The 24891-nt window shown below is 44.0% G+C and overlaps 1 protein-coding gene across 1 annotated transcript; it reads right to left on the bottom strand.

Annotated features, from left to right (window-relative positions):
* Window positions 1–432: 432 nt before the first annotated feature.
* LOC135554979 (angiopoietin-related protein 2-like) lies at window positions 433–24853 on the bottom strand. Its single transcript, XM_064987359.1, has 8 exons — window positions 24752–24853; window positions 5859–5938; window positions 4629–5110; window positions 4292–4432; window positions 3912–4131; window positions 2153–2346; window positions 1508–1778; window positions 433–1386 (listed from the first exon to the last, which is right to left on the bottom strand). Exons 3-8 carry the CDS (start codon window positions 5088–5090, stop codon window positions 1202–1204), a joined length of 1473 nt encoding a protein of 490 aa, XP_064843431.1. The 5' UTR covers window positions 5091–5110; window positions 5859–5938; window positions 24752–24853; the 3' UTR covers window positions 433–1201.
* Window positions 24854–24891: the final 38 nt, after the last annotated feature.

The raw sequence follows: 24891 nt of genomic DNA on the forward strand, positions 1-24891 counted from the left end.
CCTGACTGATGGTCCACCCGTTGGTCCAGGCTCGGTCCTAACGCTGTGCTAGTGCCAGTTAGTGTATCTCAGGCAGAGAGCTTACTGTGTGAAGCAAGTGTTTCAAAGAGGAAATTCAAACCCTACCCTGATGCTGTGCAAAGAGGAAACTGTTAAACTGAAACATGACTGAATCAAACTAGTGATGGAAAAAGTACCCAATTGTCATACTTGTGTCAAAGCAAAGATACCTTAATAGAAAATGACTCAAGTAAAAGTGAAAGTCACCCAGTAAAATCCTACTTGAGTGTAAGTAAAAAAGTATTTGGTTTGAAATAAACATAAGTATTAAAGTAAATGCAATAGCTCAAATATACTAAGTATCAAAAGTAAAAGTAGAATAATTTCAAATTCCTTATATTAAGCAAACCTTTTTCCTTATATTAAGCACATTCTTTTATTTACCGATAGCCAGGGACACACACCAACACTCACACATAATTTATAAACAAAGCATTTGTATTTAGTGAGTCTGCCAGATCAGAGGCAGTAGGGATGACCAGGGATTTTCTCTTAATGTGCGTGAATTAGACCATTTTCCTGTCCTGGTAGTCATTAAAAATGTAACGAGTACCTTTGGGTGTCAGGGAAAATGTATGGAGTAAAAAATATATTATTTTCTTCAAAAATGTAATAAAGTAAAAGTCATAAAAAATATAAATAGTAAAGTACAGATACCCCCAAAAAATGACTTACGTAGTACTTTAAAGTATTTTTTTTACACCACTGCATCAAACCACAACGTCAGTTCTCATTAGCAAAAGAAACGGACTCCTACTTCACCTTGTGGTGTAATCTTCAAACATTGTTTTGCAATTTTTTATAAAATAAATACATTGCAGTTAGAAAACAATTCCACATGTTGTGTTGGCATGTCAGTCTAACGCTGTCTTATTAACATACCTGTTTAACATATAAGAACTTCATTAACATCCTTCCTTTTCCATGAAGGAACCATAATATTGCTGTGATGCATGATTGACATGTGTATAACACAGGAGGCTGCTGAGGGGAGGACGGCTCATAATAATAGCTGGAACGGAGTGAATGGAATGGCATCAAACACATTTGAAACTATTCCACTCCAGCCATTACCACGAGCCCGTCATCCCCAATTAAGATGCCACCAACCTCCTGTGGTGTATATCTAATGGGAAGAGGGTTAGGTGGGTTTGATCATCATGGTGACTGTCTTGAGGGAGTAGGAGCCCCCATGGAACTCTGCCCAGTAAACCCCGTCCTGGTAGCGGCTGCGGTAGTGACCCCCTCGATACCACACGCCGTTTAAGTTGGAGTGGGCACACATGTGGTACCACCAGCCCCCCTTCTGGAAGTGGGCACAGTTCCCTAATGAGGAAATGGAGAGAGAAACCAACTCATCAAGCCAAACCTGGGTGTTCAAACAGGCAGCCATGAAAAGAGGCAGAAATGAAAAAAGAAAGGGTAGTAGAGGTCAGAGTGGATTCACCTGAATAAGCATCCTTATCCTTGTCCAGAGTTGTAAAGGCTTTGTCATTGTGCCAGGACATTGAGTCTCCGGCGTTGCCTTGGTATTCCCCCAGCCTCAGACGGTACCAGTCGCTCTCAGGCTCCAGGCGGAAGCTGTCGTACTCTGCAAACACCTGGCGGCCCTGCCAGTCCTCCATGGCCACCCGAAGCTTGTAGTGGGCCTGCTTGGTCAGCCAGTAGAGGTGCTCCAGACCCAGCCAGTACTCTCCATCCAGGTTACCAAAGCCTTGCTGGGGTGGAGGGGTACAACAGATAGTTTAGGGTTATGTTCACTGTAGCAATAGTTTTCATGACTTCTGTGGTGTTAAACCGTCCTCAACTGAAGGATACTCTTGAGTCTCTGAGCTGTAATACCAGCTGTTTTTCTGGTTTTATAGCCCACTGTGATGTTTGTCAATTACAGTAACTATACAGCTCATGTTTCATCACATATAATCAGCTGAAATGAAAGGAAAATGGAGGAGGGGAAATTATTATGGGTCTGCAGTGCACACACTCACTGTGTGTTTTGTATTGCAATGGTAGTAGCACACTGGCTGATGTCATAACAAACTCTTGAGTGCTTCACTTTTAGTGGCTCACTGCAAACTGGAGGTGAGAGCACCTTGTACTGCTCCCAGGTCCTGAAGAAGTTGACTGATCCGTCCTGTCTCCTCTGGATGACGGTCCAGCCTCCCTGGGCCTTGGTCTGTTCACACCAGGCCTGCAGAAGCCGGTTGGCGCTCTGTGGACGCAGCAGGTAGATCCCATTGGTGGTCTCGCCCGAGTCCAGCACATGCTGGCAGTCCCTCCAGGGTCCTGAGGGACAGAGATGGTGTAGGTATGTGGCTCACAAAGGCAGTTAGGATTTCGGAACATACCTGGGTTCAAATAGTCATAATTGTGCTCGATTGAGCCTATCTGGTGCAATGCAACCAATGGAAATCCAGAACGCCCAAACTCCGCCCACCTGCCACTAGGCAGGCTCAACCAACTGCTGGAAATGAGGGAGTGAGTGAGACACGTAATGGAGAGAGTGGTCTGGAATTCTGTTTGTTTTAGAGCCAACAGGGTCACAGATACATGTTTTCTGGATTTGCTTCAGCTTATCTCTTTGCTGCAGAAGACATTCTTTCACAACACATGTTGTATGTCTTATGTCACACTAGAAGAGATAAGCGTACACCGCATGAACGGACGCAGAAAGGCTAAGCATCACCTCTCTCTCACACAGTCCAGACCAAGGGTTATTCATACTGCAACCGTACACTCATTCTATAGACAAGTATCTCCTTGTCACTCATCCCACACACATAAGCTCTGAGTCATGCTCCCTTTATTCTACATTGTAACTGGTGTGAAGTCCACATGCTGCTGCTGCTGCTGCTCAGCTCCACTGGGGGAGGGCCTGTCCATACAAGGTGGTGTCACACATCTGAATGCTCTGCCTTGTAATCTCACACATTCCAGTGGCGCACATAACGTGCATTGTATGGGGGTATCACCTTGTAATTCAAGGTTACATAGCAATGTCCTAAAGATGGCTGTGATTAGGGTGTGTGTGTGTGTGTGTGTGTGCGTGCGTGCGTGTGTGTATGAGAGAGAGTTTGTTTGGTAAATTAGATTTTTTTAGATTCTAATATATTTTTATTTGGAATTCATCCCATTTGCTCTTTCTAAAGAGGAGGTGCTGACAAATCTGGTTATTGGTACCAAATTGTGGATTAGCTACTTTTGATGGTTTATTTCCTAAAAGAGGATTATATTTTGGCCCATTTGATTGTTATTTATAACATATATTATTGATGAATTTGCAAATGTTATATCAAAGTCAAACTTTGTGTATGTGTGTGCATGCGTGTGTGTGTGTGTGTGTGTTACTCATTAACAAAGCCCCTTCTCTACTCTGATAAGAACAGTTGGCAGTTATTGGACATTGTTTAGGCATTCCCAGAGAGATAACAAAGTCCTATCAGCGGTTCAGTGACTCCCCGAGCTTCTGCACAGTGTCTTCTGGAGTGTAAATAACACTGACAAAATACTGACATTGCTTCTTACACAAACTCAAGGTCCCAACAGCAAACAATGAAGCATTTGAAGGGCCGAAAGAAAACAGCTTGCTTGTTCTGATTGTTGTCAGAGGTGACAGAAAAACAATATCGAAAAACAATATCGAAACAAAGCAGGATCCAATGAGATATGCGATGTATTGACTGAAATAGAAACAAGGTGTTATAATGTGTGATAATGCTGCCCGGGGAAGATACATAGTGTAACTCTTTCACACGGTCTTACAAAGACAGACCTTCATTCCTACATAGACAGTGTTGGTTAAGCTGAATGCGCCGTTGGCAGTTGTAAGCTCTGAGGGTGCAGTGATTTACCTGAGGTCTTAGTGACAGGGAAGCTTATGAAGGGGGCGTCAGTAGGGGTGTCGGCCATGTTGGTGGGAAGCACCTTTGTCCCCTGCAGGGGTTCTCTCTCCTCCTGTGGCCGTAGTGGAGGGGCACCCTGGTCTCTCTGAACATCATTAGCCATCTCCTTGGACTGTGAGCTGTCATTCAGACGCCCACTGGACTGGATACTCAGGGGTTCAGAGGTCATCTGTCCAATAAAACACAAATATATGAAGACTTTTGTACAGACCATTGTGGGTACTGTAGTATGTTATGGTACAACTTTAGCTTCATGGGTCAGGGTCAGTGCTTGAGAAAGGCCCATGTTAACAATGCCAGTGGTTTGATAAATACAGAGCTCCCCCTACCTGTGGAAGTGGGGTAGTGTTCTTGGTGGCCTGGCACAGCTTCTCCAGCCGGGCGATGAGCTGACTCTGGTTGCTCATCATGGATGTGAGGGCTCCATACTTCTTCTCCAGCTCCCTGTAACTAGTGGAGATCTGCAGCATCTGGGATGTTGGTCCACGATGACCGAGCAACAGACAACGGGCCAATCAGGGATGTATCAAGGTGCTACATGCCTGTCATCGATAGGTAAAGGATACTAAGGCAGTAGAGAGATAGTAGGAGCGGGTATACAGTTATATGATTTTGACTTCCCCCTTATGAACACAGCTGTTCCCACAATGCTCTCTGTCTGTTTACCTGTGCGGTGACGTTGAGCAGTAGGTTCTCGACCCGCCTCTGTTCGATCACCTGGTCCTTCCTGTACATAACCTCGTGCAGCAGCTGGGCGTAGAGCAGGGCAATGCGGGAGTTCATGCTGCCGCTCTCTTTCCGTAGTGCCCGTACCTCCGTAACCAGGGCCCCCTCCTGTTCCAGCTGGCCCCTCAGCTTCTCCAGCTGTTCCTGCTGACGGCTGAACTCACCCCGCAGAGCCGTTACCTCTGAGTGGTTGGAGGCTCCGGTGGTGGACTCGGTGCTCACGCACAGCGCCCCCTTCAGTTTCTGCTGGGGAACGATAAAGGTGTAGGAGCAGCGGCCTGCTTTTAGCTCTGAGGAGCGGGACGGGCGCTTCTGGGACTCTTCCTTCCGCCCGCCCACCTCAGGCATGACTAGGAGGAGCCCCAGCAACAGAGACAGGCCAATAGTCAGCTGCTTCTCCATCTACCTGTTCAACTGCTCTTCTGTCCGTGGAAATAAGCAGTGATAGAGATTCATTAGCAGATTCCCCCAATAAAACATGATACTCAATTTCTAGAACATGTAGAGATGTATTCATTCAGTAAAACTAGCTTTTCCCCATTTCAAACAACTATAATTGTACACCAAGTACATCGCAGTCAGACACTGGCCACAAAGATGCAAAATTCCATACGGGCAATTTCAGTGGAAAGCAGAACATGTAAAAGTGCTACCACAATATCTAAGATGCAGCTCAGACTGTCTCTCAAGCCTTGACAGCTACCAGATGTTCCCCTGGAAGGTGAAAGTACACTTAACCCTGTCTGCCTGGCTGGAGTTTATTAGCAAGTCAACACTGGGGTGACGATGGTCAACAAAACCCAGTCAGAGTCAACTCACACTTCCATCCCATTGGTCAACACAATCCTTTCAGGGTCAACTCTGGCTACCACCATTGTCAACACCATAACCACCATTATCACCTCAATATTGACACAATACACTATATTTGCAGGGTCACTACTCCTCAACCTCAGTGAAACACATTATTGGTACCAACAAGTTTCTGTAAGTAAACTGGAATACCAAAGAAAAAGAATACATCACATGATTGCCAAATGGTAGTGTCAGAAGCCCTGTACCATATCGCCAAACATTGATCATCTATCATTATAATAGCAGCACTATTCTTATTAAATCTGAAAGGTGATCCTACCTTTGTAACTTTTAAAGTGAGGGAGCATGACTTACCTCAGTCCTGTTCAGAGGTGTAGAGTCAGTTGGCAAACTCTGTCAGCTGTGTTCCTGTGCGTATCCCAGAATCCTGAGCTCTAATGGGTACAGAATGTACTTCTTTAAAGTATCCTCATCTAGAATTCAGATGACAGGACTAACGGACCTTTCCTTAGCATTGCCTCAGAATGGTCTACTGTCGCAGAATTGCTTCCCAATGAGAAAGTCCACCGCTGTTGTTGTAGCATGCAGCCCGGCGACCCTTTTTCCTGGTATGTCTCAGGCAGACCAGAGAGACTGAGCAAGAAAGACTCAAGGGAGAAAGAGAACTGCTCACCAAACTAACACACAACATTTTTTCAGCAGCAAGACCTCCCCCTCACTTCATCCCTGTCACAGGCCCTCTAAACAAAGAGAGACATAATTACAAACTGCCCTAATGACACCCCCTCTCTCTCTCCCCTCCCATCCTCTCAACTCAGCAGCCTCTAGCCCTCAGTGCAGGAGGCAGGAGCCCTCTCTCTGTCTCGGCCCGTTGCCTCCCTTCAGCCTGCTGTTCTCTCACAGAAGCCTACTCCCAGGCGGTCCACCTGTTACTGCAGTTCAGCTTCAAAAGGTAGGCCATGAGTAATCAATATAATTTATAAAACAATGCCCAATATAAAAACAATATATTGAGGGTTATAATATGGATAAGATGCAGATGAAGGTGAATATCCACCGTATGACGAGGAATAATTCTGTCAGTCATCCTGGATAGTCTCTTTCAACTGCTGTGTGCTAGTAGATACGGTAAAGATGGCATTTCATCTGAAAAGAACCCATGAGCGCAACATGTGAAGTTCACAGGAACATGTCAAATTTGGTGGCAAATGAAAGCTAAGAGTCTATGATTTTACAAATTAAGGCATATATACCCTTTCCAACCATTTTCACCCTAAAAATGTGGAATAAGCAAAGGCTTTGATTTCTGGTCCAACAGATAGAAAATGGGTCGTAGAAAACATCTACCTGAAAAAGTATGAAAAGGTATTAGAAATACATTAAAAAACAATCATTTAAAGACCTCTGCCAACTAATATCAACACTTATATTTTGTTTTTTAGATTACTTTAGATTACATTGCCTTCTGCCTTGTAATTCCGTTACCAAAAACCTCTAATTTCACTCACTCATGAGAAAGGAGGATGAAAGGTCACAGAAGTAACAAGTAAAGGTATACCTACCAATTAGTTACAGTGTTTTTACTGATATCAAGTTTGTTTATGAATTATTAAGTGATTAAAACTACACCAGGTGGTGTCAGAGGAAGGCCCAAGAAATTGTTCAAATCTTCAGTCACCCAAGCCACAGACTGTTCTCTCTGCTACCGCAGGGCAAGCGGTACCAATGCATCAAGTCTGGAACCACCAGGAGCCTGAACAACTTCTACCCCCAATCCATAAGACTTCTAAACAAGACTACTAAATAGCTAATCAAATGGCTACCCAGACTACCAGCATTGACTCTTTTTGCACTAACTCTCTTGCACACACACTAGACTCTATCCACACACTCACATATATTAACACTGACACCCCAACACACACATACACACACACACACACACACACACAAACACACTACATACGTCCACACACACATAACATGTACACACATGTATACTGACACCACACACATGCATACTGATGCCACACACACACACTTTCACATTCACCACATACGCTGATGCAACTGTCTATCCTGTTGCCTAGTAACTTTACCCCTACCTATATGTACAGTACATACAGTTGAAGTCAGAAGTTTACATACACCTTAGCCAAATAAATTGGCTGACATTTAATCATAGTAAATATTCCCTGTTTTAGGTCAGTTAGGATCACCACTTTATTTTAAGAATGTGAAATGTCAGAATAATAGTAGAGAATGATTTATTTCAGCTTTTATATCTTTCATCACATTCCCAGTGGGTCAGAAGTTTACATACACTCAATTAGTATTTGATAGCATTGCCTTTAAATTGTTTAACTTGGGTCAAATGTTTTGGGTAGCCTTCCACAAGCTTCCCACAATAAGTTGGTTGAATTTTGGCCCATTCCTCCTGACATAGCTGGTGTAACTGAGTCAGGTTTGTAGGCCTCCTTGCTCGCACACGCTTTTTCAGTTCTGCCCACAAATTTTCTATGGGATTGAGGTCAGGGCTTTGTGATGGCCCCTCCAACTCCAACTTTGGAAGTATGCCTGAGTCATTGTCCATTTGGAAGACCCATTTGCGACCAAGCTTTAACTTCCTGACTGATGTCTTGAGATGTTGCTTCAATATATTCACATAATGTTCTTCCCTCATGATGCCATCTATTTTGTGAAGTGCACCAGTCCCTCCTGCAGCAAAGCACCCCCACAACATGATGCTGCCACCCCTGTGCTTAACGGTTGGTATGGTGTTCTTCGGCTTGCAAGCCTCCCCCTTTTTCCTCCAAACATAACGATAGTCATTATGGCGAAACAGTTCTATGTTTGTTTCATCAGACCAGAGGACATTTCTCCAAAAAGTACGATCTTTGTCCCCATGTGCAGTTGCAAGCCGTAGTCTGGCTTTTTTTATGGTGGTTTTGGAGCAGTGGCTTCTTCCTTGCAGAGCAGCCTTTCATGTTATGTCAATATAGGACTCGTTTTACTGTGGATATAGATATTTTGTACCTATTTCCTCCAGCATCTTCACAAGGTCCTTTGCTGTTGTTCAGGGATTAATTTGCACCTTTCACACCAAAGTACATTCATATCTAGGGGACAGAACGCGTCTTCTTCCTGAGCAGTATGACGGCTCCGTGGTCCCATGGTGTTTATACTTGCGTACTATTGTTTGTACAGATGAACGTGGTACATTCAGGCGTTTGGAAATTGCTCCCAAGGATGAATCAGACTTGTGGAGGTCTTGGCTGATTTCTTTGGATTTTCCAATGATGTCAAGAAAAGAGGCATGGAGTTTGAGGTAGGTCTTGAAATACATCCACAGGTACACCTACAATTGACTCAAATGATGTCAATTAGCTTATCAGAAGCTTCTAAAGCCATGACATAATTTTCTGGAATTTTCCAAGCTGTTTAAAGGCACAGTCACCTTAGTGTATGTAAACTTCTGACCCACTGGTGATACAGTGAATTATAAGTGAAATAATATGTCTGTAAACAATTGTTGGAAAAATTACTTATGTCATGCACAAGTAGATGTCCTATAGTTTGTTAACAAGAAATTTGTGGAGTGGTTGAAAAACAAGTTTTAATGACTCCAACCTAAGTGTATACTTCAACTAGCCTAGTGGTTAGAGTGTTGGACTGGTAACCGAAAGGTTTCAAGTTCGAATCCCCGAGCTGACAAGGTACAAATCTGTCGTTCTGCCCCTGAACAGGCAGTTAACCCACTGTTCCTAGGCCGTCATTGAAAATAAGAATTTGTTCTTAACTGACTTGCCTAGTAAAATAAAGGTAAAATAAAAAATAAATAAAATAAAAACTGTACAGTGGGGCAAAAAAGTATTTAGTCAGCCACCAATTGTGCAAGTTCTCCCACTTAAAAAGATGTGAGAGGCCTGTAATGTTCATCATAGGTTCACTTCAACTATGACAGACAAAATGAGGGGAAAAAATACAGAAAATCACATTGTGGGATTTTTAATGAATTTATTTGCAAATTATGGTGGAAAATAAGTATTTGGTCACCTACAAACAAGCAAGATATCTGGCTCTCACAGACCTGTAACTTCTTCTTTAAGAGGCTCCTCTGTCCTCCACTCGTTACCTGTATTAATGGCACCTGTTTGAACTTGTTATCAGTATAAAAGACACCTGTCCACAACCTCAAACAGTCACACTCCAAACTCCACTATGGCCAAGACCAAAGAGCTGTCAAAGGACACCAGAAACAAAATTGTAGACCTGCACCAGGCTGGGAAGACTGAATCTGCAATAGGTAAGCAGCTTGGTTTGAAGAAATCAACTGTGGGAGCAATTATTAGGAAATGGAAGACATACAAGACCACTGATAATCTCCCTCGATCTGGGGCTCCACGCAAGATCGCACCCCGTGGGGTCAAAATGATCACAAGAACGGCAAAAATCCTAGAACCACACCGTGGGACCTAGTGAATGACCTGCAGAGAGCTGTGACCAAAGTAACAAAGCCTATGCCGCCAGGGACTCAAATCCTGCAGTGCCAGACGTGTCCCCCTGCTTAAGCCAGTACAAGTCCAGGGCCATCTGAAGTTTGCTAGTGAGCATTTGGATGATACAGAAGAAGATTGGGAGAATGTCATATGGTCAGATGAAACCAAAATATAACCTTTTGGTTAAAAACTCAACTCGTCGTGTTTGGAGGACAATGAATGCTGAGTTGCATCCAAAGAACACCGTACCTACTGTGAAGCATGGGGGTGGAAATATCATGCTTTGGGGCTGTTTTTCTGCAAAGGGACCAGGACGACTGATCCGTGTAAAGGAAAGAATGAATGGGGCCATGTATCGTGAGATTTTGAGTGAAAACCTACTTCTGTCAGCAAGGGCATTGAAGATGAAACGTGGCTGGGTCTTTCAGCATCACAATGATCCCAAACACACCGCCCGGGCAACGAAGGAGTGGCTTCGTAAGAAGCATTTCAAGGTCCTGGAGTGGCCTAGCCAGTCTCCAGATCTCAACCCCATAGAAAATCTTTGAAGGGAGTTGAAAGTCAGCAACAGCCCCAAAACATCACTGCACTAGAGGAGATCTGCATGGAGGAATGGGCCAAAATACCAGCAACAGTGTGTGAAAACCTTGTGAAGACTTACAGAAAATGTTTGACCTCTGTCATTGCCAACAAAGGGTATATAACAAAGTATTGAGATACACTTTTGTTATTGACCAAATACTTATTTTCCACCTCTCTCATCTTTTTAAGTGGGAGAACTTGCACAATTGGTGGCTGACTAAATACTTTTTTGCCCCACTGTATATACTGTAATCTAGTCAAGGCCTGTCCTATTTAATTATTGCTGTCCATATACTATTCTATACTACATATTCTTCAGATATACAAAATATTATATCTATATACTGTCCATAATGTCTATACATCCCAGTATATATTTACAGTACAAGTCAAAAGTTTGGACATACCTACTCATTGAAGGGTTTTTCTTTATTTTGACTATTTTCAACATTGTAGAATAGTAGTGAATACATGAACGCTATGAAATAACACAAAAAAAGTGTTTTAAAAAAGTGTTAAAGTGTTAAACAAATAAATATATATTTCAAAGTAGCCACCCTTTGCATTGATGACAGCTTTGCACACTCTTGGCATTCTCTCAACCAGCTTCATGAGGTAGTCACCTGGAATGCATTTCAATTAACAGGTGTGCATTGTTGAAAGTTAGATTGTGGAATTTCTTTCCTTCTTCGTGCATTTGAGCTAATCAGTTGTGTTGTAACAAGGTAGGGGTGATATACAGAAGATAGCCATATTTGGTAAAAGCCCAAGTCCATATAATGGCAAGAATAGCTCAAATAAGCAAAGAGAAACAATAGTCCATCATTACTTTAAGACATAATGGTCAGTCAATACCAATATTAAGAAGAGACTTGCTTGGGCCAAGAAACACAGTGGAAATCTGTCCTTTGGTCTGATGAGTCCAAATTGGAGATTTTTGGTTCCAACCACCGTATCTTTGTGAGACACAGAGTAGGTGAACGGATTATCTCCGCATGTGCTCTTCCCAAGCATGGAGGAGGAGGTGTGATGGTGTGGGGGTGCTTTGATGGTGACACTGTCTGTGATTTATTTAGAATTCTGCATTCTGCATTCTGCATTTTGCAGCAATACGACATCTCATCTGGTTTGCGCTCATTTGTTTTTCAACAGGACAATGACCCAAAACATACCTCCAGGCTGTGTAAGGGCTATTTGACCAAGGAGAGTGATAGAGTGCTGCATCAGATGACCTGGCCTCCACAAGCACCCGACCTCAACCCAATTGAGAAGGTTTGGGATGAGTAGGACCACAGAGTGAAGGAAAAGCAGCCAACAAGTGCTCAGCAAATGTGGGAACTCCTTCAAGGCTGTTGGAAAAGCATTCCTCATGAAGCTGGTTGAGAGAATGCCAAGAGTGTGCAAAGCAGCCATCAAGGCAAAGGGTGGCTACTTTGAAGTATCTAAAATATATTTAGATTTATTTAAATTTGTTTTGGTTACTACATGATTACATATATGATTATTTCATAGTTTTGATGTCTTCACTATTATTCTACAATGCAGGAAATAGTAAAAATAAATAAAAACCCTATAATGAGTGTCAGGATTTGGCCAGGGTTGTTCCGGGTTTTGGTCACTAGATGCCCCCATTGTGCTTTTTGACCTCATGTTTTTTCCCTTGTTCCCCATTATTATTTGCACCTGTGCCTCGTTTCCCCTGATTGTATTTAAACCCTTAGTTTCCCTCAGTTCTGTGCTCTGTGTTTGTATGTTAGCACCCAGCCCTAGTGTTCTGTGTATTCTTGTCGATTCCGGTGGATGCTCTTGTGGAATTCTGTTTTTGTTTTCGAGTATCTCTTGAGGCTTTTTTGTGCTTTTCCTACCACCTTTTGGATTCGCCATTTTTTTGTATTGAAGGACTTCTCCTTTTTACTTTATTAAATACACCGTCTTAAGTACTGCTGTGTCTGCCTCATCTTCTGGGTTCTGCTGAATATTCGTGGCTCAGTTGGTTAAGTGACTGTTTCTCGCTCCGGAGACCCAGGTTCGTAACCGGGTCCTGACAGAAACACAGAGCCAAAAATGAACCCAGAGGCAGCCAGTTCCCAGGACCTTTTTGCCATGCTGTCCCACCACCAGGAGACTGTCCAACGCCACGAAGCCGCCCTGGTTCAGCAAGAGGCCTTAATGGCTAGACATTCTCATCTTCTGTCGGAGATGCTGACTTCCATTAAGCAAATATCTGATCGTCTTACCCCGGCAACAGTTCCCGTCCCAGTACCTCAGATTCACGTACCCATGGCAGTTAACCCCCTGGCTGAACCTCGTCTTCCACCTCCCCAACGGTTCTCAGGTGATCCAAGTGCTTGTAAAGGGTTTCTCACCCAATGTTCTCTCTCCTTTGAGCTACAACCCTCGTCGTTTCCCACCGACCGGTCTAAGATCGCTTATATCATCACCCTGCTGTCGGAAAAAGCCCTGGCCTGGGCTACTGCTGTGTGGGATGCCCATAGTTCCTGCTGTGCCAGCTACTCTGCCTTTGCTGAGGAATTCAAACGAGTGTTTCAAGGCCCAAGCAGTGGTTCTGACTCAGCCAAACAGCTCTTGACTCTCCACCAAGGTTGGCGCAGCGTGACGGACTATGCCATCCAGTTCCGCACGGTGGCAGCAGCAAGTGGCTGGAACAACGAGGCGCTCACGGTGTGCTTTCTGAAAGGCCTTTCCGACACTATCCAAGATGAACTGGCCACTCGGGAACCACCGGACAATCTCGAGTCCCTGATCAAGTTGGTCTCACGCATTGACCAGCGTCTGAGAGAGAGAGAACTCAACCGTAGACCTCTAGCCCCTATCAGTCCCAGCTCCGAGTCCCCACCTTTATCCTCGCTGGCTCCATCGGAACCCATGCAGATTGGACGCATCTCCCAGGCTGAGAGAGACCGCCGGATGAGGGAGCGACGCTGTCTATATTGCGGCAAACCGGGCCATTTCCGTTCCACGTGTCCCGGGCTCCAGGGAAACGCTCTGTCCCGTACAGACCGGGGGAACTGTAACGGGAAACATAACCTCCTCCCATCCGTCCAACTCCCGTCTGCTCATTCCAGTCACCCTCTCCTGGGACAACCACAAGCTTCACCTTCAAGCCTTGGTAGACTCTGGAGCCGCAGGTAACTTCATGGATGGTGTCTGGGCGAAGGAGAATGGCGTTCCCTCTGAACCTCTAAGTGAACCCATGAGGGTCACTACATTGGATGGAAGCCCTTTGGGATCTGGACTTGTCACTCATGTCACTACCTCCTTGCGACTTTCAGTTTCACAACACCAGGAATTGATGAACTTTCATTTGATCTCCTGTTCCGAGTTCCCTCTCGTCCTTGGATACCCCTGGCTTCACAGCCATAACCCTCACATCGACTGGTCTGTGGGCACTATCAAGCAGTGGGGTCCTACGTGCCAAGCTACTTGTATTTTCCAGAATTCCCCGAGTTCTACTCCCGAGTCTTTAGAATCCATCGACCTGACCCGAGTTCCCGAGTTTTACCATGACCTCAAACTGGTGTTTAGCAAACAGGGCCACCATGCTACCACCCCATAGACCTTACGATTGCCCCATCGACCTGTTTCCGGGCACTTGCCCCCCCAGGGGTCGGATCTTTTCCCTATCTCCACCCGAACGAGCTGCTATGGATACCTACATCAAGGACGCTCTGGAAGCAGGCCTCATGCGTCCATCCACCTCCCCGGCGGGAGCAGGGTTTTTCTTTGTGGCCAAGAAAGACGGTGGATTACGTCCTTGCATCGACTACCGGGGACTCAATGCCATAACCGTCCGTAACCGTTACCCGCTACCCCTTATGGCCACAGCCTTCGAGCTGCTCCAGGAAGCAGTTGTTTTCACTAAGCTTGACCTGCGGAACGCATACCATCTTGTGCGGATCAGACCTGGTGACGAGTGGAAGACCGCTTTCAACACGCCTACTGGTCACTATGAATACTTGGTGATGCCCTTCGGCCTGACCAACGCCCCAGCGGTGTTCCAAGCGCTCATAAACGATGTGCTTAGGGATATGCTTAACATATTTGTGTTCGTTTACTTGGATGACATCCTCATCTTTTCGAGCTCCCTTCAAGAACACACTAAGCATGTCAGACAAGTACTCAAACGCCTCCTGGACAGCCATCTGTACGTTAAGCCGGAAAAATGTGAATTCCATTCATCCCGAGTACAATTCCTGGGATTTGTAGTGGAACCCGGTCGAGTCCAAATGGACCCCAGGAAGGTAGGGGCGGTAGCGGATTGGCCCACCCCCAAATCCGTTAAGGAAGTTCAGCGTTTCCTGGGCTTCACAAACTTTTACCGCAAGTTCATCAAGAACTTCAGCTTGGTGGCAGCCCCTCTCTCAGCTTTAACCAAGGGTGGCAATGCAAGGTTTTTGTGGGGAAGAGAAGCTGAGACAGCCTTCCAAGGACTCAAGCAGCGCGTTCTCTCTGCTCCCATCCTGATACTACCGACTACGGATGAACCATTTGTGGTGGAGGTAGACGCATCAGAGGTTGGTGTTGGAGCTGTCCTGTCTCAGAGGGGTGAAGACAAGAAGCTTCATCCGTGCGCTTTCTTCTCACACCGGCTTACCCCGACTGAGAGGAACTACGATGTGGGGGATCGTGAACTCCTAGCGGTTAAGATGGCATTGAAGGAATGGAGACACTGGCTCGAGGAGGCTTCTCACCCGTTTCAAGTGCTTACGGACCACAAAAATCTGGAGTATATCCAGCAGGCGAAGCGGTTGAACTCTAGACAAGCTAGATGGTCTCTTTTCTTCAATCGATTCCAGTTTATCCTCACCTATCGGCCCGGGTCGAAGAATCTCAAACCGGATGCCCTGTCCCGAGTCTACGCTCCTGCCATTCGAGATGACACGGACATGCCTGTCCTTCCTGCTGCTAAGATTGTGGCTCCGATCTCGTGGCAAGTTGAGGATACCGTGAGACGTGCTCAAGCTAGCGAACCGGACCCGAAAGGAGGTCCTGCCAATCGGTTGTTTGTCCCCAAGGCAGTGAGGACTCAGGTCCTTCTGTGGGGGCACTCCTCTCGCCTCACCTGTCATCCGGGCGTAGGTCGCACCTTGGAGTTCATCCAGCGTAAGTTCTGGTGGCCTACCATAAGAGAAGACGTTGCCACTTTCGTCAATGCCTGTCCCGTGTGCTGCCAGGGCAAATCTTCTCACCTCCGCCCTCAAGGACTCCTTCACCCTTTACCTGTTCCCCACAGACCCTGGTCCCATATCTCATTGGACTTTATTACTGGACTTCCTCCATCCCATGGCAATACTACTATCCTAGTCATAATCGACAGGTTTTCAAAGGCGGCCAGGTTCGTCCCTCTGACTAAGTTACCTTCTGCCAAGGAAACGGCTGAGTTGGTAATTAATCATGTGTTCCGAGTCTTCGGCATTCCTCAAGATATGGTTTCTGACAGAGGTCCCCAGTTCGCCTCAAGGTTTTGGAAGGCCTTCTGCCAACTCATGGGGGTTTCTGCCAGTCTATCTTCAGGGTACCATCCGGAGTCCAACGGCCAAACAGAGAGGATGAATCAAGAGCTGGAAACCACCCTCCGATGTATGACTCGTGACAACCCGTCCACATGGTCATCCTTTATTGTTTGGGCCGAATACGCGCACAACACCTTGCGCTCCTCCTCCACTGGTATGTCCCCGCACGAGTGTCAGTTTGGCTATGCTCCTCCATTGTTCCCGGACCAGGAGGCAGAAGTCAGAGTGCCTTCAGCCTTGAAGTTCGTCAGACGCTGTCGGCTTATGTGGAGGAAGACCCGTCTTAATCTTATGCGTTCCTCACAGAGGTACCAACAACAAGCCAACAGACGTCGCCGTCCCGGGCCTACCCTGCGCCCCGGCCAGAGAGTCTGGCTCTCCACAAGAGACTTACCTCTACGGGTGGAGTCTCGCAAGCTGTCCCAAAAATACATCGGTCCCTTCAAGGTTGCCAGGAGAGTTAACCCAGTTTCTTATCGCCTACACTTACCCAGATCCCTTAAGATTAATCCCACATTTCACATTTCATTGTTAAAACCTGTTGTTTTTCTCCCCTTGTCCCGGCAGACAGACCTCCCCCTCCGCCTCGTGTCATTGGAGGCCAGCCGGCTTATACCGTCCATTGGATACTGGATTCCCGCCGGGTGCAGCGGTCCTGGCAGTATCTGGTGGACTGGGAAGGCTACAGTCCCGAGGAGCGCTCCTGGGTTCCTGCCAAAGACATCCTGGACCCTGACCTCATTCGTCAGTTCAGGGCCCTCCACCCTGAGAGAGCTGGTAGGAACGTCAGGAGCCGTTCGTAGGGGGGGGGATTCTGTCAGGATTTGGCCAGGGTTGTTCCGGGTTTTGGTCACTAGATGCCCCCATTGTGCTTTTTGACCTCATGTTTTTTCCCTTGTTCCCCATTATTATTTGCACCTGTGCCTCGTTTACCCTGATTGTATTTAAACCCTTAGTTTCCCTCAGTTCTGTGCTCTGTGTTTGTATGTTAGCACCCAGCCCTAGTGTTCTGTGTATTCTTGTCGATTCCGGTGGATGCGCTTGTGGAATTCTGTTTTTGTTTTCGAGTATCTCTTGAGGCTTTTTTGTGCTTTTCCTACCACCTTTTGGATTTGCCATTTTTTGTATTGAAGGACTTCTCATTTTTACTTTATTAAATACACCGTCTTAAGTACTGCTGTGTCTGCCTCATCTTCTGGGTTCTGCTGACTATTCGTGGCTCAGTTGGTTAAGTGACTGTTTCTCACTCCGGAGACCCAGGTTCGTAACCGGGTCCTGACAATGAGTAGCTGTATCCAAACTTTTGACTGGTACTCTATATATATATATATATATATATATATATATATATATATATATATATATATATATATACTCCAGACTCCAACATTGCTCGTCCTAATATTTCTATATTTCTTAACTCCATTCTTTAACTTTTTAGATTTGTGTGTATTGTTGTGTATTGTTAGATATGCTTGCACTAGTGGAGCTAGAAACACTAGCATTTCGCTACACCCACAATAACATCTGCTAAATACATTACATGACCAAAAGTATGTTGGCATCTGCTCGTTGAACATATCATTCCAAAATTATGGTTATTAATATGGAGTTGGTCTCCCCTTTGCTGCTGTAACAGCATTTGCTGCTGTAACTTTGCTGCGGGGACTTGCTTCCATTCAGCCACGAGCATTAGTGAGGTTGGGCACTGATGTTGGGCGATTAGGCCTGGAAAAGACTTTCCCCAAAAAGCACAGAATCATGTAGAATGTAATTGTATGCTGTAGCGTTAAGATTTCCCTTCACTGGAACTAAGGGGCCGGTCCCGAACCATGAAAAACAGCCCCAGACCATTATTCCTCCTTAACCAAACTTTACAGATGGCACTATGCATTGGGGCAGGTAGCGTTCTCCTGGAATCCACCAAACCTACATTAATCCGTCGGACTGCCAGATGAGTGATTGATCACTCCAGAGAATGCGCTTCCACTGCTCCAGAGTCCAATGGTGGAGTGCTCCAGCCCACGCTCGGCATTGCGCATGGTGATCTTAGGCCTGTGTGCGACTGCTCTGCCAGGAAAACCCATTTCATGAAGCTCCCAACGAACAGTTTTGTGCTGAAATTGCTTCCAGAGGCAGTTTGGGACTCGGTAGTGAGCAGTGGTGTAAAGTACGTAAGTACGTAAAGTACTACTTAAGTCGTTTTTAGGGGGTATCTGTACTTTACTTTACTATTTAAATGTTGGACAACTTTTACTTTTACTTCAGTACATTCCTAAAGAAAAGAAAATACATTTTACTCCATTTTTTCTGACACCCAAAAAGTACTCGTTACCCCTTTCCCTTTACATTTTGAATACTTAGCAGTTGTCACGACTTCCACCGAAGTCGGTCCCTCTCCTTGTTCGGGCGGTGTTCAGCGGGCGACGTCACCGGGCTTCTAGCCATCACCGATCCACTTTTCATTTTCCATTTGTTTTGTCTTTGTTTTCTACACACCTGGATTCAATTCCCCCCATTACATGTTCATTATTTAACCCTCTGGTTTCCCCCATGTTTGTATGTGTGTTTGTTTTATTGTAAGGCTGTATTCTGACGGCTGGTATTATTGTTGCCGGGTTTTGTTACGCCCGTTTATTTTGTGGTACCAGTATTTTTCCAGCACCATATTATTGTGTTTGTACTGGTGTTTTCTTGAATTAAATACCTTGTCCACGCATCTCAGCTCTCCTGCGCCTGACTCCTTTCACCAGTTACCTACAGCCTTGACAGCAGTACAGGAAACTGGTCCAATTCACACACTTATCAAGAGCAAATCCCTGGTCATCCCTACTGCATCTGATCTGGCAGACTCACTAATCACAAATGCTTAGTTTGTAATTATGTCTGAGTGTTGGAGTGTGTCCCTGGCTATCTGTAAATACAAAAAAACAAGACAATCTTGCTGTGTTGTTTGCTTAATAAGGAATTTGAAATCATTTATACTTTTACTTTTGATACTAAATATATTTTAGCAATTACATTTACTTTTGATACTTAAGTATATTTAAAACCAAATACTTCTATACTTTTACTCAAGTAGTATTTTACTGGGGGACTTTCACTTTTACTTGAGTCCTTTTCTATTAAGGCATCTTTACTTTTTCTCAAGTATAACAATTGGGTACTTTTTCCATCACTGATTTTGAGGGGAACATTATGTAATTAATGTGTAATTATACAGTACATCATCCACCCTGACAACCTGGCCGTAATTTTAAAGCTACTGGAAGCACCAGCCAAGTGAAAAAATGAACACACTATTACTCCACAGAGTATGTGTAATATCTGTATAAGTGTAATGTAATTACTAGGTGTTACACAGGATTTAGCCAGTTAAAATTAAGTGTATCTTGAGATGTACTTACTTTTAATTATTGTGTACCTACAAAGTACGTTACCCATTCTGACAATGTAATCATTATTCAAGTGGGACAATAAACACACTAATACACCACAGAGTATAACTATATCTGTAATATCTGCATAAGTACAAGGATGTCGCTAATTGTTACACAGGATGTAGCTATTAAAAGTGATGTGTAACTTTATAATTACCGATAAGCAATATCGATATTACAAATTACGCATTACCAAGTGAAAATACCTACAAACAACAGATGAGGTTCTACTTTAGTCAACTTTATTGCAACATGTAAAAAGACCTTACATTTCTTACAAAATAATAAGGATTTCTATTGTTAGATTCCTAATTTGCTCAATTATATTAAACAAAGATATAGGCCTACTCAATAACAATTCTAGTGGTGACTCAAATCGAGTCAAATTTTATTGGTCGCATACGCATACACCATACAATAGTATGTGGACACCCCTTTAAATTAGTGGATTCGGCTATTTCAGCCACAAACGTTGCTGACAGGTGCATAAAATCGAGCACACTGCCATGCAATCTCCATAGACAAACATTGGCAGTAGAATGGACTTACTGAAGATATCAGTGACTTTCAACGCTGCACCATCATAGGAAACCATCTTCCCAACAAGTCAGTTTGTAAGTTAAATATTAAGCAAACCACACAGCAACATTTTCTTGTTTTTTATTTATTTAGGGATAGCCAGGGACACACTCCAACACTCAGACATCATTACAATTGAAGCATTTGTGTTTAGTGATTCCACCTGATCATGTCACGTTCTGACCATAGTTCTGTTATTTTATTCTTTGTTTTAGTATGGTCAGGGCTTGAGTTGGGGTGGGCAGTCTGTTTGTTTTTCTATGTTGGTTTTTGTGTTCGGCCTAGTATGGTTCTCAATCAGAGGCAGGTGTCATTAGTTGTCTCTGATTGAGAATCATACTTCGGTAGCCTGGGTTTCACTGTTGGTTTGTGGGTGTTTGTTTTCCGTGTGAGTGTTTGGTCCACACGGTACTGTTTCGGTTTTCGTTTGTTCACCTTATTGTTTTGTATTTCAGTGTTCAGTTTCTTTTCATTAAAGATTACATCATGAAAACTTACCGCGCGCTTTGGTCCGATCCTTACTCCTCCTCAGACGAAGAGGAGGAAATCCGTTACAGATCAGTGGCCATTGGACCATTTTCCTGTCCTGCTAAGCATTCAAAATGTAATGAGTAGTTTTGGGTGTCAGGGAAAATGTATGGAGTAAAAAGTACATTATTTCCTTTAGGAATGTAGTGAAGTAAAAGTAAAAGTTGTAAAAAATTAAAAAGTAAAGTACAGATACCCCCAAAAATGACTTAAGTAGTACTTGAAAGTATTTTTGCGTAAGTACTTTACACCACTGCTAAAGGTACACTTCATTTCAACTAGCTAAATCCTGTCTAACACCTAGTAATTGCATTGTGTTATTCTGTGGTGTACTTGTGGGTTTAAATCAAATCAAAGTTTATTTGTCACGTGCGTCGAATACAAAAGGTGTAGACCTTACAGTGAAATGCTTACTTACAGGCGTTATCCAACAGTGCAAAAAAGGTATTAGGTGAAGAATAGGTAAGTAAAGAAATAAAAACAGTGAAAGACAGTGAAAAAAAACAGTAGCGATGCTACATACAGTAGCGAGGCTATATACAGGCATCGGTTAGTTGGGCTGATTGAGGTAGTATGTACATTTAGATATGGTTAAAGTGACTATGCATATACAGTGGGGCAAAAAAGTATTTAGTCAGCCACCAATTGTGTAAGTTCTCCTACTTAAAAAGATGAGAGAGGCCTGTAATATATCATAGGTACACTTCAACTATGACAGACAAAATGAGAAAACAAAATCCAGAAAATCACATTGTAGGATTTTTTATGAATTTATTTGCAAATTATGGTGGAAAATAAGTATTTGGTCAATAACAAAGATTTATCTCAATACTTTGTTACATACCCTTTGTTGGCAATGACGTTTTCTGTAGGTCTTCACAAGGTTTTCACACACTGTTGCTGGTATTTTCGCCCATTCCTCCATGCAGATCTCCTCTAGAGCAGTGATGTTTTGGGGCTGTTGCTGGGCAACATAGACTTTCAACTCCTTCCAAAGATTTTCTATGGGGTTGAGATCTGAAGACTGGCTAGGCCACTCCAGGACCTTGAAATGCTTCTTAAGAAGCCACTCCTTCGTTACCCGGGCGGTGTGTTTGGGATCATTGTCATGCTGAAAGACCCAGCCACGTTTCATCTTCTATGCCCTTGCTGATGGAAGGAGCTTTTCACTCAAAATCTCACGATACATGGCCCCATTCATTCTTTCCTTTACACGATCAGTCGTCCTGGTCCCTTTGCAGAAAAACAGCCCCAACGCATGATGTTTCCACCCCCATGCTTCACAGTAGGTATGGTGTTCTTTGGATGCAACTCAGCATTCTTTGTCCTCCAAACACGGCAAGTTGAGTTTTTACCAAAAAGTTATATTTTGGTTTCATCTGACAATATGACATTTCCCCAATCGTCTTCTGGATCATCCTAATGCTCTCTAGCGAACTTCAGACGGACCTGGACATGTACTGGCTTAAGCAGGGGGACACGTATGGCACTGCAGGATTTGAGTCCCTGGTGGCGTAGTGTGTTACTAATGGTAGGCTTTGTTACTTTGGTCCCAGCTCTCTGCAGGTCATTCACTAGGTCCCCCCATGTGGTTCTGGGATTTTTGCTCACCGTTCTTGTGATCATTTTGACCCCACGGGGTGAGATCTTGCGTGGAGCCCCAGATCGAGGGAGATTATCAGTGGTCTTGTATGTCTTCCATTTCCTAATAATTGCTCCCACAGTTGATTTCTTCCAACCAAGCTGCTTATCTATTGCAGATTCAGTCTTCCCAGCCTGGTGCAGGTCTACAATTTTGTTTCTGGTATCCTTTGACAGCTCTTTGGTCTTGGCCATAGTGGAGTTTGGAGTGTGACTGTTTGTGGTTGTGGACAGGTGTCTTTTATACTGATAACAAGTTCAAACAGGTGCCATTAATACAGGTAACGAGTGGAGGACAGAGGAGCCTCTTAAAGAAGAAGTTACAGGTCTGTGAGAGCCAGATATCTTGCTTGATTGTAGGTGACCAAATACTTATTTTCCACCATAATTTGCAAATAAATTCATTAAAAATCCTACAATGTGATTTTCTGGATTTTTTTTCTTCATTTTGTCCGTCATAGTTGAAGTGTACCTATGATGATAATTACAGGCCTCTCTCATCTTTTTAAGTGGGAGAACTTGCACAATTGGTGGCTGACTAAATACTTTTTTGCCCCACTGTATGATAAACAGAGAGTAGCAGTAGCGTAAAAGAGTGGTTGGCGGGTGGCAGGTGGCAGGTGGTGGGACACAATGCAGATAGCCTGGTTAGCCAATGTGCAGGGGCACTGGTTGGTTGGGCCAATTGAGGTAGTATGTACATGAATGTATAGTTAAAGTGACTTTGCATATATGATAAACAGAGAGTAGCAGCAGCGTAAAAGAGGGGTTGGGGGGGCACACAATGCAAATAGTCCAGGTAGCCATTTGATTATGGCTTGGGTGTAAAAACTGTTGAGGAGCCTTTTGTCCTAGACTTGGGACTAGGTGCCGCTTGCCATGCGGTAGTAGAGAGAACAGTCTATGACTGGGGTGGCTGGGGTCTTTGACTATTTTTAGGGCATTCTTCTGACACCGCCTGGTGTAGAGGTCCTGGATGGCAGGCAGCTTCGCCCCAGTGATGTACTGGGCCGCACGCACTACCCTCCGTAGTGCCTTGCGGTCGGAGGCCGAGCAATTGCCGTTCCAGGCAGTGATGCAACCAGTCAGGATGCTCTTATCTTCTTACTTGGATGGCAAGGAGATTCAGGTTTTCATAATGGCTAGCGTAAACATTAATTATACATTATTTTTGTATTATAATCTGGGATGACACCCATATCGTAGACCCCAGTCAGTGAGGTTAACTTATATATAACTGTCACGCCATGATCTGTTTCACCTGTCTTGTGCTTGTCTCCACCCTCCACCAGGTGTCTCCCATTTGTCCCCATTATCTTCTGTGTATTTATACCTGCGTTTTCTGTTTGTCTGTTGCCAGTTTGGCTTGTCCCGTCAAATCCTAACCGCATATTCCCATGTGTTTGTGTTTCCTAGTCTCCCCAGTTCTGCCCTTTCTGCCTGTCCTGATCCTGCCTGCTGTCCTGAACCTGCCGTCGTGTACCTGCCTGACTCTGATTTGGAATATGACTCTTTGCCTGCCTTGACCTACCTTTTGCCTGCCCCTTGTACTATAATAAACTCTGAGACTCATACCATCTGATTCCTGTGTCTGCATCTGGGTCTTAGCCTGAGCCATGATATAACATGTTTTTATAAACTCAACCAAGTTAACCCAGATTATACACTTTGGGGGCAAGTGCTAGCAACAACATTGAGTGGAGCAGCTTCTATCTCAACGCCATCAGACTGTTAAATAGCCATCACTTTGCTGCTTCCACCCAGTTATACATAGACTTGAAATCACTGGCCACTTTAATAATGGAACACAAGTCACTTTAATAATGTTTACATAGTTTTGCTTTACTCATCTCATATGTATATACTACATTCTATTCTACTGTATTTTAGTCTATGCCACTCAGATATTGCTCGTCCTAATATTAATATATTCCTTAATTCCATTCTTTTACTTTTAGGTTTGTGTGTATTGTTATGAATTGTTAGATATTACTGCACTGTTGGAGCTAGAAACAAGCATTTTGTACACCCGCAATAACATCTGCTAAACATGTGTATGTGACCAATAACATTTGATTTGGAGCTTTCGAAGGGTGTGGATTGACAGGTTAGTAATTAGAGCCTATTGAGCATCTAATTTGTATAATCTAGGACACCCAGCGCATCTGTCCACAAGAGACACGACCTTGTGACAGTTATTACTGAATCGGATGCAGCTGAGAAGAAACTAAATACTAAATTGGTGAATTGAAACACTAAATTGTTGAATTTAGTGGAAACTTGCCCCTTTGTAACAAACATGGTAACAAGCATTTGTTGTTACACCTCTGTAATTACAGAATGAAATGACCACCAGTTACATGTTATTACAGTGTAACTATGAGTTATTACAATTAACTACACTACCTGTTACATGTAATTACACTGTAATAATGAAGTTTTACCTTTTGGACTTCATATTGCAAATGTTCTTCAAATTCCTCTAGCAACACCAGGTAGGTTGCCACGTATACATACTGGAAGCTGAAAACAAAAGTTTGGTTAGGCATTTGAATAAGACGAACGTTTTTCAATGTGACACACA

Source organism: Oncorhynchus masou, chromosome 15, assembly GCF_036934945.1.
Source record: "Oncorhynchus masou masou isolate Uvic2021 chromosome 15, UVic_Omas_1.1, whole genome shotgun sequence".
In the NCBI taxonomy this organism is placed as follows: Eukaryota; Metazoa; Chordata; class Actinopteri; order Salmoniformes; family Salmonidae; genus Oncorhynchus; species Oncorhynchus masou.

What these genes read in the sequence shown, in the direction of transcription:
- LOC135554979 (XM_064987359.1), bottom strand. Translation starts at nt 5,090, where the DNA reads ATGGAGAAGCAGCTGACTATTGGCCTGTCTCTGTTGCTGGGGCTCCTC. An exon ending in CCCTGTCACTAAGACCTCAG is followed by an intron (nt 2,347 to 3,911) that starts GTAAATCACTGC and finishes TCTGTCCCTCAG; the next exon opens with GACCCTGGAGGGACTGCCAG. An exon ending in GGACCTGGGAGCAGTACAAG is followed by an intron (nt 1,779 to 2,152) that starts GTGCTCTCACCT and finishes CCTCCACCCCAG; the next exon opens with CAAGGCTTTGGTAACCTGGA.